Here is an 18,016-nt window from a genome sequence, read left to right on the forward strand (position 1 = left end):
TCAAAATAAAAAATGAAATTCCAAATATAATGTCTTTTAATATCAAGGGCAGTGACATAGGAAAATTTTTCTATAGAGATGATTTTTTCTTGAGGCATTTTTTAATCAGTATTTTTTAAAAACATGAGAATAATGCTAAAAAACAAAAAACTTTTTTTTTCTGATATATTTGCAAAGTAAGCAAAGAATTTTCTACTGGGTGTTCTGCTGGATGCTAGAAAAGATTCCTGCACGGTTCTGGCAAGGCTCCGGGAACCAGTTACAGTCTGAGTGTTCGCTGTGGTTTTTAGGAGAGTCAGAGCTCCCTTTTTGAAATCTTACACTTAGGTGTGTTTCATTTCTAAAGTCTGCTGTTCTCCAGGCTTACATGCCATCCACTCAGGGTGACTTAAAGCAGCAAAGATGATTGTGTTCCATGACCATTTAAACAGTGTCATATGAACCTCAAATCATAATGTATTTCTGGTTTCTTTTATTTTTTGTCTTTGTAGAGTTATCGATAGTAGTATGAAAAACTTCAAGGCATTTTTCCGGTGGTTGTATGTGGGTAAGTTGATTCAATGAAGGATTCTCTTTGTTTTGTCACTTTTTAGAAAGTTGAGGGAGGCTCATTTTAGACTATTTTAATTATTCCAATGCAATTTCAAATTTTGTAAAGGCAGAAAAGCTAGCAGGACCCACCATCCAGTGCTCTTTCCCAGCTCCAGCGCCTGCCCGTGGGTGGCTGTCCTTGGTCTTTCTGGAAGCCCAGCCCCACTCCCCACAGGGACACAGAAGCCCATCTGGAGCTCCTGTGGTTCTTATCACGGTAGTTCACCTGTTGTGGAAAACCTCCTGATGTGTCCTGGGGTTGAAGTAATGTTTCCAAACCCCTGCTGTGTGTTAGGCAACAGCCTGTTCCTTCAGTAGCTAATTTCCTCGCTTAAGTTTTAGCTTTCAGTTTCCAGATCTGTGTTGGCTGCTGTTGTAGCTACTGGCGACATGCAACTGTAAACTGATTAATATGCTGTGACGTTGCACATCCAGACCCTTAATCGTCACCAGCCACACATGTCGCCAGTGGGACGTAGAAGTAGATGGTTCTGCTAGCACTCCCACGAGTACCAGCCCCGCTGGGTGGGCGCCACCACTTGTCTGCCTCTGTGTCTCCACCGTGTCTGCATTTGGGGAGGGAGTTGAGGTTACACATGTGTACACTTTTTTTCAGCTGCATTTACCTGCTATTTTTGTGACCCCTTCATGACAAATAATCAAGCATGCATTTCCCTCCATTGTGTACAAGTGGATCACTTTTGTCAAAACACTATAGAATGAAGTAAAGGAAAATTGCTTGCAATGTGCTAATATCCCTTAAATAAGTGACTTAACACTATTAGCATCTTAAATTCTAACATTATAAACTCAGACTTTGTATTTCTTCAGCCTAATGCAATTGCTTTTGCTTAAAAACCAAGTGTGATCTGCAGATGTAGATACTTGATAATCTTAGATTTTTCTCACAATTATCAATGTTAGCCAGAATGGGAAACCAAGGCAGTAATCTGGCCAGTCTTTTCTTCTTTTTTTTTTTTTAAGATTTATTTATTTATTTGAAATGTAGAGTTAGAGAGAGAGAGAAAAGAGGAAAGACAAGGAGAGATCGTCTATCCGTGGATTCACTCCCCAGATGGCCTAAGGCAGGAGATAGGAACTGGTCTTCCAAGTGGGTGGGCAGGATTCCAAGCATGTGGGCCTCTTTAATAGCCTGATGTTCATTAGAATCAATTGTAATCTAAAAATTAAATGACACCATTGAAAATTATTTCCTTTGACTGAAGTCGTTTTGTTTTATTTAGAGTTATTGGAGGTGATGTAGACAGTTTCTGCTCTTTCTGATCACTATGCAAATGCCAGGGTTAGAAGTAAGCGATTTAGTGCCAGGTGCTTGTCATTACACCAGGACACGGCCCGGAGAGCACACTGGCCTAGGGACGGGCCACCTAGCCGTGCTCATGGCTCTGGCACCAGTAGCTGTATGAAAGTATATTCTGTACATTGCTTTATCTCCAGCACCCAGTAAGTGATGCTTGAATACCTGAGTGAATGGGACTAGATTACAACCCATCTCTCTTGCAGTTTAAACTCTTGAATTAATGGCTTCTAAAATACTCTTCATTTGCGGAGATACTTCAAATATGCTTATTATTGGCTAAATACAATGAAGAAATGTGTTTAGACCCTGTTCACATGCAACATACAACATATTCAGTTATATTCATTTAGATGAATCTTAACACCAAAAAGGACATTACTTCAAAGGACAAAACCAACAAGCATAACTTTAGAGTATATAAACATGCGTATTTGAGTAAGATTCCCGTGAGCTTTGTAAGCACGCTACCGTGCGTGTGTGCAGCACACACCAGAGTGGAGCAGGTCTTCATGTGGCAGGAAAGCCAGGGAAGTCTTGCTGTGTAAGCTTGTGGAGGGAAGGACTGGTGATGGACTCTGAGAGACAGGAACCTGGTGTCGCTTGGGAGCGTCCCGACACACAAAGTACAAGAAAGCAGATTTATGTGGCATGACAAAGGGTTCAGTAGAAGGAGAAAAATGAGAAGAATAGTTTAGGGTCTGGCATTGTAACCTAGTAGCTAAAGCCCTCACCTTGCATTCGCTGGGATTCCACATGGGCACTGATTCAGGTCCTGGCTGCCCCACTTCCCATCCAGCTCCGTTCTTGTGACCTGGGGAAGCAGTAGAGGATGACCCAAAGCCTTGGGACCCTGCACCTGTGTGGGAGACTCAGAAGAAGCTCCTGGCCCCTAGCTTCAGATTGGCTCAGCTCTAGCTGTTGCAGCTGCTTGGGGAGTGAAGCAGCGGACGGAAGATCTTCCTCTCTGTATATCCGACTTTCCAATAAAAATAAATAAGTCTTAAATAATAATAATTTAGAATGATTACACTGGCTGCTTTTGAACCTGAGAATATAAATCAAACTTAAGTTCCTTACCCTTCAGTCTTTAGAAGAAAAACAGATTTCTTGGCAAAAAGCAGCTCTTCAAATATTTAGTTCAACAAAAGCTTTTCAATTTTTGAATTCTGTTTGTACTTAAGCTTCTGTTCGTGGCGTGTCTCTAATGTTTTACCTTCCTGTCTGTAGCAATGTTGAGAATGACAGAAGACCACGTGCTTCCCGAGCTGAATAAGGTGGTGAGTAGAGCTCGAAGGGCATCCTCAGGCTGTGGTTGTTGTCCTGGCGGAGCCCAGCTTTACAGGCCACCTCACTGCCCCTCTGCAGACTGTCGGGCTATGCACAGGGACCCCCCATTTACGTAAGACTTTGAAATCTAATTGTTGTGGGGGGTTTTGGGGGTTTTTTGTTTTGTTTGTTTGTTTTTTGGAACTTACTTAAATCTTAAGTGCATTCCATCTTGTTGGAAATCAAGTACTTAGATATTAGTACCTATGTGGACCTCAGGTGAGCCATTTCCTTCTGTGGAGATTGTGACAGGTAGCAGTGGAGTCTCAAAGGGAGACCTTTGTGACTAGGGCAGAACGCTTCACATTCCATAGCTTCTCTTCCTCACCCCCGCCTAAAGGTGTTGATTTGGACAAAGCAGGTGAATTTTGAATTGCCAAAATGGACAGTGGAAGCAGGGACGGTGAAGCACACAGGCCCTGTCCCTGCAGCTCTTCATGAAGGCTTAGATTACTTCCCCGAGGCTCCCCTGGCAGGGGAGGGAGTCCCGCAGTACTCAGATCCCTGCCTGCAAGGTGGATTTGAAGTGCTTAGCTATTCTCTCAGGATCCCCGGATTTCCTGCCTTCAAGGTTACCTTACATCAGTCCTTCTCTGAAAGAACATCACGCCTGCTTTCCCAAGGTTTTCAGTGCTTGCTCAAAAAAAAACCTTGTGTATTATTACATCATGTCTCTTTGGAAACTTGCTTTTAATTTTTTGTTTTTCGTTTTTTTTTTTTTTGGTAGATGACTCAGAAAGATATTACCTTTGTTGCTGAATTTCTAACAGAACATTTCAATGAGGTAAGAAATAGAGCTTAAAAAAATAACTACAATAAACCTGGGAAATGGTAAGAAGTAATTATTCTAATTTAATTGAAGTCTTTAACATCCACTTTTTCAAATTATTTAGTGTAAGTACTAGTTTTTATATGTAAAGTTTGAAAAGAGTGTCACTAACAATTTATACGATGAATTTTTTTGTTTAAGTTTTTTTCTTTTCTAAGTTGACTTAAGAGTTAAATCATGTTTATTCTTTCTAGGCTCCTGACCTTTATAATCGAAAAGGAAAATACTTCAATGTTGAAAAAGTTGGTCAGGTAAGGCCTACGTGAGCCATCATTGCTGTCCGCCAGTGCAGAGGCAGGAGCCGGAGCTGAGGCTCCAGCCCAGGCACTGAGATGTGGCTGACTGGTGTGCTCACCGGTGCCCTAAATGCTAGGCCAGATGTCAACCTCTACTCCTGGTTTTGAAGAGCTAATCCAAGTCTGCATCGTTTTTCAAACCTTACGGAAGCACTGTAATCCCAAGTTAAATAGTGACCCTCCGCTTAGAAATAGCCAGGCTCAGCACTGTGGCCTAGCACGGTAGCCCACCAGTTGTAACGCCAGTGGGTATTAAAGACTATCTTTGGCATTTCTGTTGCAAATGCCTGTGATTGCCACGTAGGGTCTCAAACCTGCAGTCATTCTCAAATGCATTGATTGTTTTTGTTAAATATGTCAAGAAAATACATGGGCATGTAGCTGGGAAAGAAGTATTACAATAACTTAGGTAATTGTGAATATTCTGATATTACACCAGGCCTTGACAAGCAATAGAATCTTAAAGACTAGTTTCACTGTAGAACCTACAATTGCACATGACCTTTTCATCCTTGGCACTTAAGATAGATCTCTTCTACCACCTTGCGTTGGTCACTTCTGAAGTCCCCCTTCCCTGCTTAGCAAATCTCTGCACACTTCCAGCATTTGTCGTATGACAGGTGAGAGTACGACCTTAGTGGCGCCACCGGCCCCATCAGTGACGTCAGAGCGCTGTGGAGTTCTAAACACACAGTGGCAGCTGCAGGTTTTCCACAGTTTCAGTTTCTGCTTTGAAGCTTGTAGTGTTGGCCATTTTTTTAGTTGCTTGGCATGTGTCACATTCTGTCTCCCGTGCTTGGAATAGCAGCAGAGTACTTTCAGAGGACTTGGCAGTAACACAGAATGCTTACTAAATAGAAAGAGATTACACAGAGTTTTGTGGGCCTAACTCTTCTGTTACTAAATTTAAATTTCTCCTTCTGTGTTTCTAGTACTTGAAAGATGAGGATGATGACCTTGTGTCACCCCCTAACACAGAAGGAAACCAGTGGTATGACTTTCTTCACAACAGCAGCCACCTTAAAGGTATTTCAAGATCCGGGCTCCTCGGCTGTGTCCATATTTATTTGAGACCAGGGTTTTAGTGGATTGGGTAATGGTTTGTTCAGTACTTGGCTGAATACTCATGTCAAGTTAATAGACTTATTATTTGTGTGTGTGTCCATTTCATTTGATTAGAGACGCGATCATGCTAGATGGAAAACATTCAAAATTGTGCTGACACCAAACTAAACAATTTTTTTAACCTCTTAATGCCAGGGAGTGACCTGCAATTCCATGATCTGCTGACAGCACCCATGCCCCACGTGAGGAAGGGCTCAGTTCCGTCAGATGGCTCTGTTCAAGCCTGACCTGGGGCAGTCAGTGTGGCCAGTGCTGCTTTATTGAAATGGGAGCTCTTGGCACACCTGTCAGGGAGTTCCAGGGGTTTTAGTTCTGTTTCAGGAACTGGGAACTAAGATGGGATGTTTCCGTGACCCCACAGCATCTGTTGCCTCTTGGAAACTTAAAATGTTACCATAATGGCAATTTACTCTATCCAGCATGGCTGGAACCAGAGCTCTTCTGGCAGCCCAGCCCTATGGAACAAGGTACTCATCAGTCAGACTGAGGGTTGAGTCCTAGATTGGGTACTTAGTCATCTGCACTCGGAGCAGCTGTTCACATCTACTAAGACACAGCAGTTTTCATCCTTAGGTTGGACAGTGTGCTGTTTGGGCATGCAGCTGTGGTAAGCAACAGGAATGACATGTAAAAAAACCTCGCAGAGCAGAAGTCAGTAAATGCTAAATTGCAGATTACTTTCTACTGACAAACACTTTGAAAAGGCTACTTATTTGAGAGGCAGAAAGGGGACCAACACTGTGGTGTGGTGGGTTAAGCTGCCACTAGGCAATGCCCTCCATCCCTTATTGCTGTGCCAGTTGAGTCTATTGCTCTGCTTCCAATTCAGCTTCCTGCTAAGGGAAAGCAGCAGATGATGGCCCTATTTCTTAGGGTTCTGCCACCAATGTGGGAGACCCAGAAGGAGTTTGTGGCACCAGGCTTTGCCTGGCCCTGACGGCTGTTGCAATCACTGCGGCATGAGCCAACAGAGCGCAGATGTCTGCATCTTTCCCTCACTCTCTGAGGCTCTGCCCTTCGGGTAGATAGATAAAATAGAAGTATTTCTTTAAAAGAGAGACAGAGATCTTCCAAGTGTGTTCACTCATGTTCCCACACCAGGTAAGACTGGGCAGAGAAAGCTAAGAAGCCAGAGCCGGGGCTTCCTTGTGGGTGTCCAGGGCCGAAATCCTGAGCGAGCACAAGTTTCCCCAGGTCAGCATTGGGGATACTGGGATTGGATCACAGCCAGAACTTGCACTGTGTCCCAAGTGGCAGCTTAATTACTGCACCAAGTGTGTGCCTCTGATCAAGTGGACTGTTGGACAGTAGGAGGTGAGCACACAGGATCTGTTGGACAGTAGGAGGTGTGTACACAGGATCTGTTAGACAGTAGGAGGTGAGTACACAGGATCTGTTGGACAGTAGGAGGTGAGTACACAGGATCTGTTAGACAGTAGGAGGTGTGTACACAGGATCTGTTGGACAGTAGGAGGTGAGTACACAGGATCTGTTAGACAGTAGGAGGTGTGTACACAGGATCTGTTAGACAGTAGGAGGTGAGTACACAGGATCTGTTAGACAGTAGGAGGTGTGTACACAGGATCTGTAGACAGTAGGAGGTGTGTACACAGGATCTGTTAGACAATAGGAGGTATGCACACAGAATCTGTTAGACAGTAGGAGGTGAGTACACAGGATCTGTTGGACAGTAGGAGGTATGCACACAGAATCAGTTAGACAGTAGGAGGTGAGTACACAGGATCTGTTGGACAGTAGGAGGTGAGTACACAGGATCTGTTAGACAGTAGGAGGTGAGTACACAGGATCTGTTAGACAGTAGGAGGTGAGTACACAGGATCTGTTAGACAGTAGGAGGTGTGTACACAGGATCTGTTAGACAGTAGGAGGTGAGTACACAGGATCTGTTAGACAGTGGGAGGTGAGTACACAGGATCTGTTGGACGGTAGGAGGTGTGTACACAGGATCTGTTAGACAGTGGGAGGTATGTACACAGTATCTGTTAGGCAGGAGGTGAGTACACAGGATCTGTTAGACAGTGGGAGGTGAGTACACAGGATCTGTTGGACAGTAGGAGGTGAGTACACAGGATCTGTTGGACAGTGGGAGGTGAGTACACAGGATCTGTTGGACAGTAGGAGGTGTGTACACAGGATCTGTTAGACAGTAGGAGGTGAGTACACAGGATCTGTTAGACAGTAGGAGGTATGTACACAGGATCTGTTAGACAAGAGGAGGTATGCACACAGGATCTGTTAGTAGGAGGTGTGTACACAGGATCTGTTAGACAGTAGGAGGTGAGTACACAGGATCTGTTAGACAGTAGGAGGTGTGTACACAGGATCTGTTAGACAGTAGGAGGTGAGTACACAGGATCTGTTAGACAGTAGGAGGTGTGTGCACAGGATCTGTTGGACAGTAGGAGGTGAGTACATAGGATCTGTAGACAGTAGGAGGTGTGTACACAGGATCTGTTAGACAGTAGGAGGTATGTACACAGGATCTGTTAGACAGTGGGAGATGCACACAGGATCTGTTAGACAGTAGGGGGTATGCACACAGGATCTGTTAGACAGTAGGAGGTGTGTACACAGGATCTGTTAGACAGTAGGAGGTGAGTACACAGGATCTGTTGGACAGTAGGAGGTGTGTACACAGGATCTGTTAGACAGTAGGAGGTGTGTACACAGGATCTGTTAGACAGTAGGAGGTGTGTACACAGGATCTGTTACACAGTAGGAGGTGTGTACACAGGATCTGTTGGACAGTAGGAGGTGAGTACACAGGATCTGTTAGACAGTAGGAGGTGTGTACACAGGATCTGTTAGACAGTGGGAGATGCACACAGGATCTGTTAGACAGTAGGAGGTGTGTACACAGGATCTGTTAGACAGTAGGAGGTGAGTACCCAGGATCTGTTAGACAGTAGGAGGTATACACACTGGATTGTAAACCCATAGGTTGGCTTCAGCCAATGGTTGTTGTTCTTCATCAATTCCTATAACTTTTTTATCCTTTTTCTTTTGTTTGAAACCAGACAGTCCTTTGCTGTTTCCTTATTACCCTCGAAAATCATTGCATTTTGTGAAAAGGCGGATGGAGAAGATTATTGACCAGTGTTTGCAAAAGCCTGCTGTAAGTTTGAAAGAAATGCATGTCTGTTTAGGAGCAGAAATATCTTTAATATGTGGCTTGTTTATGTAAGTGATCGTGATGATTAGGGTAAACTGTAAATCCTGATATTCACCTCTGACAAAAATGGTTCTAGTCTCAGTTTCAAAGCTGATGTGTCCCGACGACTCCTTGTGAAGTAGCGGATGTGAGATTAGAGGAAAATGGCCTTTAGCCCGCATGTACTTAACTCCGTGCGCTTTTTCAGCTCGGAACATTCTCTTTCCTTCCGGTCAGAACTGGCTGAGTGTCCTGAATGCAGGGTGTGGTGATGAAGACCGGGTTGTACTGAGCTTGATTCGGGACGGTCAGTCACTTTCCCAGAGGATACCTGCTAGTAAATGCTCTAATTATGTTTTTAAATCTGTTTCATGCAGGATGTAATTGGGAAATCAATGAATCAAGCAATCTGTATCCCATTATATAGAGATGCCAGAAGGTAATTCTCTGTACCCTTTGGGTGGTGTAATTCAGCAGCCAATTTAAATTCTTCTCACTTTTTCCCTTTTTGTTTTAGTGAGAATTTGACACGCAGATTGCTCAAATTTCCTTTTCTGTGAGTATGCTTCTTGCCTATTTTATATGAACAACACAATTTTGGTCAGGTATGAAAAACACCTAAATACCATATTATAATGTTAAAACTTTTTCCCTTAGGTGGAATAATAAAACTTCAAATCTACATTATCTTCTTTTTACGATTTTAGAAGATTCAGTTTATAAAATGTGCATTTTAAGGAGACATACTGATATTTCCCAGTAAGTATTATTCTGAAGTTTGAATCAGATAAGATTGTGTTATTTTTGGTAATAAGAGCTTCTTTCCCCGCATTTCAGATTCTAGTTAGAAGCCTCCTGGTGACTTTCCGATGGGGTAGCTGTGTGATTGGCTCCCGTTCTAGATCACTTCCATTTTACTACTTTTCCTGTTGGTGTAGCCATTGTATGTAGGATTTCTTTTTTCTTTTTCTTTTTTTTTTTTTTAAGGATTAGAGAACCCAAGTGTCTGTTATATCTCATGAACTCTTTTGTAAAGATTTATTTACTTGAAACACAGATTCACAGAGAAAGATAGAAAGTCGGAGAGAGGTCTCCTATCCACTGGGTCATCCCTCAAATGGCTGCAGTGGCTGGGGCGTTGGTGGCGGAGGCCCAGGTGCTTCGGCTGTCTCGCACTGCTTCTGCAAGGCCTTTATCAGTGAGCTGGATCAGGAGCAGAGTAGCCAGGACACACGGCCCCCACAGGCGGTGCCAGCATCCATGTGGTGGCTTCCTGGTCACACAACACTGGCTGCCAAGATCATTTATTAAAAAGGTAGAATGACAGAAGGAGAAAGAAGAAAAGAAGTGAGGGGAGGTTTGAGGAGAAAGAGGGACCTTCCATCCGCTAGTTCACACCCCAGAGGACTACAACAACCTGGACTAGGTTGACCAAAGCCAGGAGCCAGGAACTCCCTCCTGGTCGCCTGCGTGAGTGGCTGGGAATCAAGGAGACTTGGGTCATCTGCTGCTGTCCCAGGCGTATTAGCAGGCAACTGGATTGGAAGAACATAACCCTCTGAGCCACAGCACTAGGCCCAGCTCTAAGACTTTAAACCAGGTTGGTTTACCTAGCTAAGGGGATGAGCCATGTACAGTGTTACAGTAGTTGTCTGTATTTTAAAGGGAGTGCTAGTAGTTTATTCTGGGATCTGATGCTTAGGTCAGTGCACCGACACTGACACATTCTTTTAAGCAGTTAGTCTTGGCTCTCCAGGTTATTCCACAAAGTCTCTTTTTGTCCCCTTGTTTCTTCAAGATCTGTAAATAATGGATTAATCGCTGTTAAATTTGGGAGCTTCACATATGCCACAACTGAAAAAATCAGGAAAAGGTAAGTGTTTGAATGAAACGGATAGCCACAAGTGACAGAACTGTCACACGCCCGGCGAGTGCAGTGGAGGACTGTGGCCATGCTCACTGGTGATGCCATGGCAACGGACTTCGCCCTTCCCGACAGAGGCAGCGGGGCTCTGCCCGTGCCTTCCAAGTCCAGAATGATTGTTCCTTTAACTGAGGAACGCTGTCCTGCCCTGGAAGAATGAGTGTTGCATGGTCTCTTGTAAAGAATACTCATACTTCTGAGCTTCCTGTCTGCTAATCAGTGTGATCGCAGGACCCAGAGGGCCTGCCTTCACGTTCTGTTACACCGGGGCACTGTGAAGGGGATCCCAGTCTCCTTTTTTTATTTACATAAATCTTTATTAGTCTTTGAAGTTGTTTCTTTTGTTCAAGTGTGAGATTTTATTTATGATTATAGTATAAGCTAATGCTATGCTCAAGTGTTTTGTATGGAATGCAGCTTAATATTTTAAGTTATTTTTTCTGTTGACTGGCAGGGTAATGTTAACGCATACATTTTCTCAGCAATCATGATTATCTTTTGACATCAAAATTTTTGTCAATTCTAGCACCTACAGTTGTCTCGATGCCCAGTTTTATGATGATGAAACTGTAACAATAATTCTTAGAGACACAATGGGGCGTGAAGGAAGAGACAGACTCTTAGTCCAGTTGCCTCTGTCTTTAGTATACAAGAGCGAAGAATCCACTGAGTTCACTGGGAGTTACTCTACCAGGTAATAACTCATTTGTAAGATCATCTTTCTGATAGAGTTAAAATTTTTTCCAGGCACCATAGATACCAAAATTTTTGTTATTCAGTTGTTAGGCATAACTGTAGAATCAGTGGAGTTGAAGTGTTATTATTAATTTTTGCAGTTCTATGTATTAGACACACTCAGGGAGTGTGACTCACCCCCAGAGACCTATGGTGGCAGAAAACAAGGCCTGGCAGGGCAGAGCCTGGACAGCAGCCTGTTGCCCGCCTCTTGGGGTCTGTATAGCAAGAAGTTGGAGCTAGGGGTGGAGCCAGCTGTGCCCCCCAGGGCCTGCTGTGGGAGGTGTTCACTGCTAGGCCGAATACCTGCCCCAGCGCTGGCTGTAAGAGTTTCCATGTTCCTCTGTTGTATTTGCTGAGGGGTCACCCGTTGTGGCATGGTGAGATAAGCCAGCACTTGGAACATGGTCATGTCAGATCTAAAAAGTGTTCACCGGAACAGGGTGTGGAATGATTTGGAGAGAACAGTGGAACTTTAACGTCTCCTTGAGGATGGTGTCCACACTAGTTTGAAGCGGAGTTAATTATTTTTCCTTCTGAAATTAGGATTTTGGTTCCCGTATGGAGAGTGCATAATCAGTTCTAAGCAATAGCTTTAAGTGACCGAGATATCTTGGATCCCAGATCCTTTACCTGATGTGAAAATGTAGCCATTTGCTTTCCTTGAAAGGGAAGCAAACTTCCTTGCGGAGGTGATCCTCTGCCCAGCTTTGGAATTTGCAGTATTTTATTGACTATGCTATCATGCCTATTTTTACGCAGTGACCGTCAGGGTTATGTTGGGAGTGGGCTGATGGGGAGCAGTGGAGCTCAGGAGTGACCCTGCTACCACCCCGCTGACCTGCCTTGGCGTTTTCCCTGCAGGCTGGATGAGCAGTACAGTATTATCCCAGCACGCACAGTGCATTTTGAGAAGCACTGGAGATTACTGGAAAGTATGAAAGCACAGTATGTTGCTGGAAATGGTTTTCGGAAAGTGTCCTGTGTGGTGAGTATTTGCAGGGAGTTCACTGAGAGTAGCAGCAGTAGAGGCCATTGCTTCTGGCATGGACAACTCTTCTGGTCCAGGCCTGTGATTCACAGCATTTATTGATTTGGGGGTGTGCAGTGACCTTGGCTGTTGAATTCTGTCATTCTGAAAAAGCTTACAGAGCTTGTTCAGAGAGTTACTGAATCTGGATTTGTAATCATGGGTTCCTGCCACACATGTGGGAGACTCGGCCTGAGTTCTAGGCTCCTGGTCCAGCCCAGGTGTTCTACCATGAATCAGCCAGGCCTTGTGCGTTCTCAGTGACTAAATCCTTGCCTTGAAGCACCGGGATCCTGGATTGTGTTCAGGCAGCTCCACTTCCCATCCAGCTCCTTGCTGGTGGCCTGGGAAAGCAGTCGGGGATAGCCCAAAGCCTTGGGACCCTGCACCCATGTGGGAGACCTGGAGGTGGCTTCTGGTTCTTGACTTCAGATTGGCTCAGCTCTGGCTATTGCAGCCACTTGGAGAATGAATCAGCAGACGGAAGATCTTACTCTCTGTCTCCTCTCTTTAAATTCTGCCTTTCTGATAAAAATAATTTCTTAACATTTATTTGAAAGTCAGAACAACAGAAACAGAGGTCTTTATCTGCTGATTCACTCACAGAATGATACAACAGGTATGGCTGGACCAAGCTGTAGTCTGAAACCTAGATTTCATTCTAATCCCCCACAGAGCTTCAGGGGCCTGAGCCCTTGAGCCATCTTCCACTGCTTTCCCCGGTGCATTATCAGGGGGCTGGATGCAAAGTGGAGCAGCCTGGACACAAACCAGTGCCCATATGGGATGCCAGTGTTACAGGCAGCGCTTTAACCTGTGCTACCACAACACTGGTCCCAGCAAATAGCATCTTGATTGCTAACCCAAATGCTTTCCAGTCATGCTTCAGATTTCTGATTTTCCACATGTGTTGTGGTTGTTAAGCCATTCAACAGGAATTCCTTCTGTGGCCTTTTATTTGGTAGTTAAGCTCAAACCTCCGCCATGTGAGAGTATTTGAGATGGACATAGATGACGAGTGGGAGCTAGATGAGTCTTCTGACGACGATGACGAGGACGAGGACGACGATGACGACGACGAGGACGATGACGACGATGACGAGGAGGAGGAGGAAGAGGAGGCGGGGAGCAATGCTGTGAAGATGAAGGAGGAAGTGCTGTCGGAATCAGAGGCAGAGAGCCAGCCAGCAGGTGCCGCCGCCACAGCGCAGACTGCCGAGATCGTCAACGCAGAGAGGCTGGACCCCGAGCTGGACGCCTAGCGGGCCGGCCGTGCCTTGTGGCACGCAGGACACAGAAGGATGTGTGGGACCACTGCTAACTTTCTTTGTGTAACAAAGAAATAAAACGAGATTATACTCATTTACATCCTGCTGCTTAGTGGTGTAGTCACTGTGAGCGGTTTTCTGAATGAGGGGACAGACCTAGTGCTTAAAGAAAGCATTTTTTGAAGGTGAAGAAAAAACTTAATCTTTTGTGTGTCAAAAGAGAGCAGTTATTCCTGTAGCAGGAGAAATTGAGTTTGAGTAGTCACTCACCCTTGAAAATATTGGCGGATATGGAGTATTTTTAAAACTTGGGTATTATGACTGTTTTTCGGTCTTCCATTCCAGTTCATCCAAAGTGTCTAGAATGTTCCCAAAATGACGTTTTTGATACTGATGTCACTGTGACACTAAGCCCGGCTACCTTTTATACTCTCGGTGACATTATTATCTTCATTATCATTATCTTCCCCTGTCCTCTTGCCTCGCACCCCGAGCGCTTGGAGTGAGCAGAGTGTTGGGGTGTCCTGTGCTGGGTAGATGCAGCCCTGGTAGCTACCTGAGTAACTCAGGAACACAAGCAATGTGGGCCAGCCAAGCAGAAGGGGCGCTGGTGCCAGGAGCCATGGCTGTTTCCTCACAGAGGTACTGAAGGGGAGCAGTGTCCTCTAGTGACAGGCAGGGTTGCCATTTTTACATAGGAGTTATAACACCACCTCACTGACAAATGAATGGGCCACTTTGTGAAGCTTTAAATGTCTTTGGGAAAGTGAAGTAAGCTTTGCCTGGGGAATGGGGAGCTGCAGGTTGCAGGGTTAATAAGCTGAGTTCACACTGAGCTGTAGGCCCTGTTAGATTGCAGAGGGGCTTTGTTTTGGACTAGGCTCCTGCACCAGGCCCTCCAGACCAACCTGAAGCCTACCATGGAGCCACTCAAACTCAAATTCAAAGTGTGAAAATGAAGCTTAGTGGCTGTCTGACCTTCCAGGAAATCGGGAGGGAAAACAATGACAGCAAAATGCCCAAACTGCAGGTTATGATAGGCGTCACCCTGAAACTCCTTCAGCTTGAGTCACGATTTTGACTGATCAGTTGCGTTTCTGTTATTCTGGCTCACCTCCCTACGTGAATAAGAAAGTCACCCTGAAATGACCACTCCACTCTGTTGCGTTTCTGCCTTGTATCTCAGCCATTGTCTGTCGACTCAGTCCGACAGAACACTTTGCTTTACAAAATGAAGTGTTGGCTGATTCCGAGATCACATAGTAAAGCTGCTTCAGATCTCTCGTGCTGACTGTGCCTCTGTCAGTACTCGGCCCTTTGAGTCCTCCAGTGTCCCTCCAGTGTGGCTTCTAAAGGGGTCACGGAATGGAAGCCACAGTGTGTGCGCCCGGGCAGGGCGTGGAGGGCTGGTTTTCAGGAGGCTGTGCTGACCCCCAGCCTCACACCCAACAGGCCTTCAGCCCCAGTGGTACCTGATTTGCATAACTTCTATTGCTACAGTGTTGGTGGCGTAATGCCCGAACCCCCGGGTTAACTCTTGTGAGCCAAAGAGGTAAGCTAATATTGGGGGGGAAGTGCTAGGCTGTAGGTGCGTGGGGCGTTTTAGAGAGAATCCACTGCTCGGATTGAATACATGATGCTTAAAGGAGGGGCTGACTTCAGGGACAAATAATTACAGCTTGTCCTTTGAGCTGCAGTCCTTCGTCTCATGTATATGTGACGTCAGCACTGGATTTGTAAAGTGGTCTTGTTGGGTCAGGACACGTTTTCTTGGTTCGGCTGAAACCAGGACTCTGCGACGTCTTCAGGGGGAGCAGCTGTCCCTTAATATCATTACCCTAATAACATCAGGCATCCCTAAAGTCGGGACAATGGTCTCTTCCTCCTGAATGTATATTATGATGAGGGACTGGATTTGTACTATATCAAAGAGAAGTTGGTAACTGAATCTCTCAAGTCTTCCTAAGGGAGAACATATACTTTGCATTCAAACTCGATTGTGCTTTTACACGTGTGGGTCTTTACACCCGCTTTGTCTTAAAAACTAAAAGCCGATCTGATCACTGTCGGCCGTTTAGGCGTTAGGTGCAGTGGGTGGGAGTGAGCCCAGGGGCCCGAGGAAGCAGCAGGGGGCTTTGAAGGGCGCCCGGTCCGGGAGTGCTGCAGGCCCCGGAGGCTGGGCAGCCGCAGCCTGAGGCTGGCACCCAGGAGATGGGTCCGTGTTAGTGCTTTCAGTTGAACCACCCTGTGCTGCTCTCGCAGAAGTTGTGTTGTCTTTAGAAATTGAAAATGTTTTCCCTTTGGTTAAATTGTGTAGGTTTGGTTGTGTTTTTTTTTTTTTCATTCCAAAATGCAAAATCACACACTGTGGCACGTTCAAACAGTATCTTCATTCGGAGCATCTGAGTGGCACGGAGACCACCACTGTGACTGAATTTTTGGAATTCCCTAAATTAATCTATGTCTGCACATTCCTGAGGGAAATCAAGACCCAGCAGGAGAAATATACCAACACGCCTCTGGAAGATGCTAGAATGGAAAGCATGCCCTGCTTGCTAGCACCAGGAGCAAATCAATTTTTTGGCACCTCTTAAAACTGACACACATCCTCAGGCTGTCTCCTCGAATCCATCTTGGACCGTCTGTGTTTTCAGCTCTGAGAGCACAGGGAGCTAGTGTTGGGATTATGTTACCAGCGTCACAAAAATATCGAAGGGCAATGGCTGGGTTAGAGCTGGAATGATGTCTTGGGAAATCCAGTTCAGAAACGCTTCGTTTGTTAAATGGCTCGTTGTAGGAAATGAACTTTTAATACAGTAGTCAGTGTTTACCTGGTCTGTGAGCAAAATAGAACTTCTAGAACAGAGTTTCCCATGAAGCATACGCTAGCACATCAGGACTGACCTGGTAGTCATTGAAAATGCCCATTTATGGCTTCCCACCGGCCCATTCCGGCTGCCAGGGCCAGCCCTGCAGCTTCGTCCAAGGCACCTTGTCCTTATGCCCACATATGCTGAGGAGTATTATTTTCTATGGACTTTTTTAAAAAAATGAATTAATTGTTTTTTGAATTTTTTTAAGATTTATTTATTTATTTATTATATTGGGCCATCCTTGACTGCTTTCCCAAGCCACAAGCAGGGAGCTGGATGGGAAGCAGGGCTGCTGGGATACGAACAGGTGCCCATATGGGATCACAGTGCACAAGACAAGGACTTTAGCCACTAGGCTATTGTGCTGGGCCCCTTAGCTGTATTAGCCATTACATTTTCTTTCTTTAAAGATGACCCAAATTCAGGTCAGGCTTCAGCACCAGCCAGCGGATCACACTGGGGATGCTGAGGTGAGGCGAGCTGTGCCAGCCTGGGGTCAGTGGGAGCTGGGTTCATGAGCTGCAGGGGCAGGGATCTGGCAGGGCTTGGGGCACCTGGCCCAGGTTCCGGGCCCCCCTGTGAGGTGGGTGCCAGGTTCATGAGCCCCAGAGGTAGGGGATCTGACGGGGCTCAGGTCGCCTGGCTTTAGTCCTTGGAACCTACCTGAGAGTGAAAAACGGTGCACAGTGGACACAGACCCTGATGCACATGGAGATTATGGCAGCTCGTTTGGTGCTGTCACAGAGGAAAGAGAACAGAGCAAATTGGACAACTACCCCAGCAAACAATGACGGCAAAAAGCTGGGTGAATAGAGACTTGAGATCAACCATGTCAGCCAGTGGACACTGGGATGGCTGCCTCACCCTTGGGTCGCCGAAATCAACAGCATTTCAGAACTATCCAAACCACTTAGAACCCTCAGAACACGCACTATATCTGGACTCTGGGTTGATACTGGGTGGCGGTTCCCCATCCCCGGGCACTGGGACATTTGGGAACCTGGGTGTGGCTTCCCCCTTTATCTCTCTCCCACAGAGGGAAGAAGAAATAGAGATTGTGAAAACAATGATTTCATCCACTTTTCTCTAATCCTCAATCCTTCCCACCCTGGTCAACCATATAATCATCAAAAATAAAAATTGAGAAAAAAGAAACGCTTAATACAAAAAGATTATCCGAATTGCTGGCTACACTGCTAACATGAGGCTTGGCTGAGAGGCACGCTGAGTTGGGCACACACAGGCCATGCTGGAAGCAAGCCCTTACGGCTCATACCTGCCACCTTCCCTCCAGGGGTGTGCCCAGGGTCCGGACACCCAGCGTCAGGGGCGTGGGCGGCTGTAGAGGACACGTGGGCCTAAGAGCTTGTTAGGCCTCTTGCTGTTCAGGCCCCCTGATGGCAGGTTGATGGGGTTCTCACCCCAGTGCCAGGCTGAAAACCTGGGGAGACTGCTCCTTCATTGGGAGAGCGCTCACAGCTTCAGTTCCCATCAGGCCCCATCACCAGCATTGTAAATGCCGCAGC

The 18,016-nt window shown here is 45.7% G+C and overlaps 1 protein-coding gene and 2 long non-coding RNA genes across 5 annotated transcripts in view; all 3 read left to right on the forward strand.

Moving 5' to 3' along the window:
* The window catches only part of ANAPC4 (anaphase promoting complex subunit 4), a 33,562-nt gene extending 19,849 nt beyond the window's left edge, over positions 1-13,713 (forward strand). The window contains exons 16-28 of one of the 2 annotated variants that reach the window (XM_040965789.1): positions 492-547; positions 3,140-3,189; positions 3,966-4,022; positions 4,262-4,318; positions 5,296-5,389; positions 8,527-8,624; positions 9,038-9,099; positions 9,178-9,216; positions 9,318-9,419; positions 10,459-10,533; positions 11,111-11,278; positions 12,184-12,307; positions 13,315-13,713. In XM_040965789.1, coding sequence (XP_040821723.1) covers positions 492-547; positions 3,140-3,189; positions 3,966-4,022; positions 4,262-4,318; positions 5,296-5,389; positions 8,527-8,624; positions 9,038-9,099; positions 9,178-9,216; positions 9,318-9,419; positions 10,459-10,533; positions 11,111-11,278; positions 12,184-12,307; positions 13,315-13,611 — 1,279 coding nt within the window. In that variant the 3' untranslated portion in view covers positions 13,612-13,713. The remainder of the gene's footprint in view (positions 1-491; positions 548-3,139; positions 3,190-3,965; positions 4,023-4,261; positions 4,319-5,295; positions 5,390-8,526; positions 8,625-9,037; positions 9,100-9,177; positions 9,217-9,317; positions 9,420-10,458; positions 10,534-11,110; positions 11,279-12,183; positions 12,308-13,314) is intronic. The other variant, XM_040965790.1, reaches the window with a different exon arrangement.
* LOC121146421 lies at positions 5,975-7,157 on the forward strand. Of its 2 annotated transcripts, none has more exons than XR_005882216.1 (2): positions 5,975-6,802; positions 6,899-7,157. It is a non-coding gene; the product is annotated as an uncharacterized LOC121146421 (long non-coding RNA). The 2 variants fall into 2 exon arrangements; XR_005882217.1 differs by having other exon boundaries at positions 6,963-7,157.
* On the forward strand, positions 7,595-8,105 carry LOC121146422. The gene is made up of 3 exons (XR_005882218.1): positions 7,595-7,630; positions 7,755-7,884; positions 8,010-8,105. It is a non-coding gene; the product is annotated as an uncharacterized LOC121146422 (long non-coding RNA).
* Positions 13,714-18,016: the final 4,303 nt, after the last annotated feature.

This window comes from Ochotona curzoniae, unplaced genomic scaffold (assembly GCF_017591425.1).
Source record: "Ochotona curzoniae isolate NIBS_2020 unplaced genomic scaffold, NIBS_Ocur_1.0 scaffold_4505, whole genome shotgun sequence".
In the NCBI taxonomy this organism is placed as follows: Eukaryota; Metazoa; Chordata; class Mammalia; order Lagomorpha; family Ochotonidae; genus Ochotona; species Ochotona curzoniae.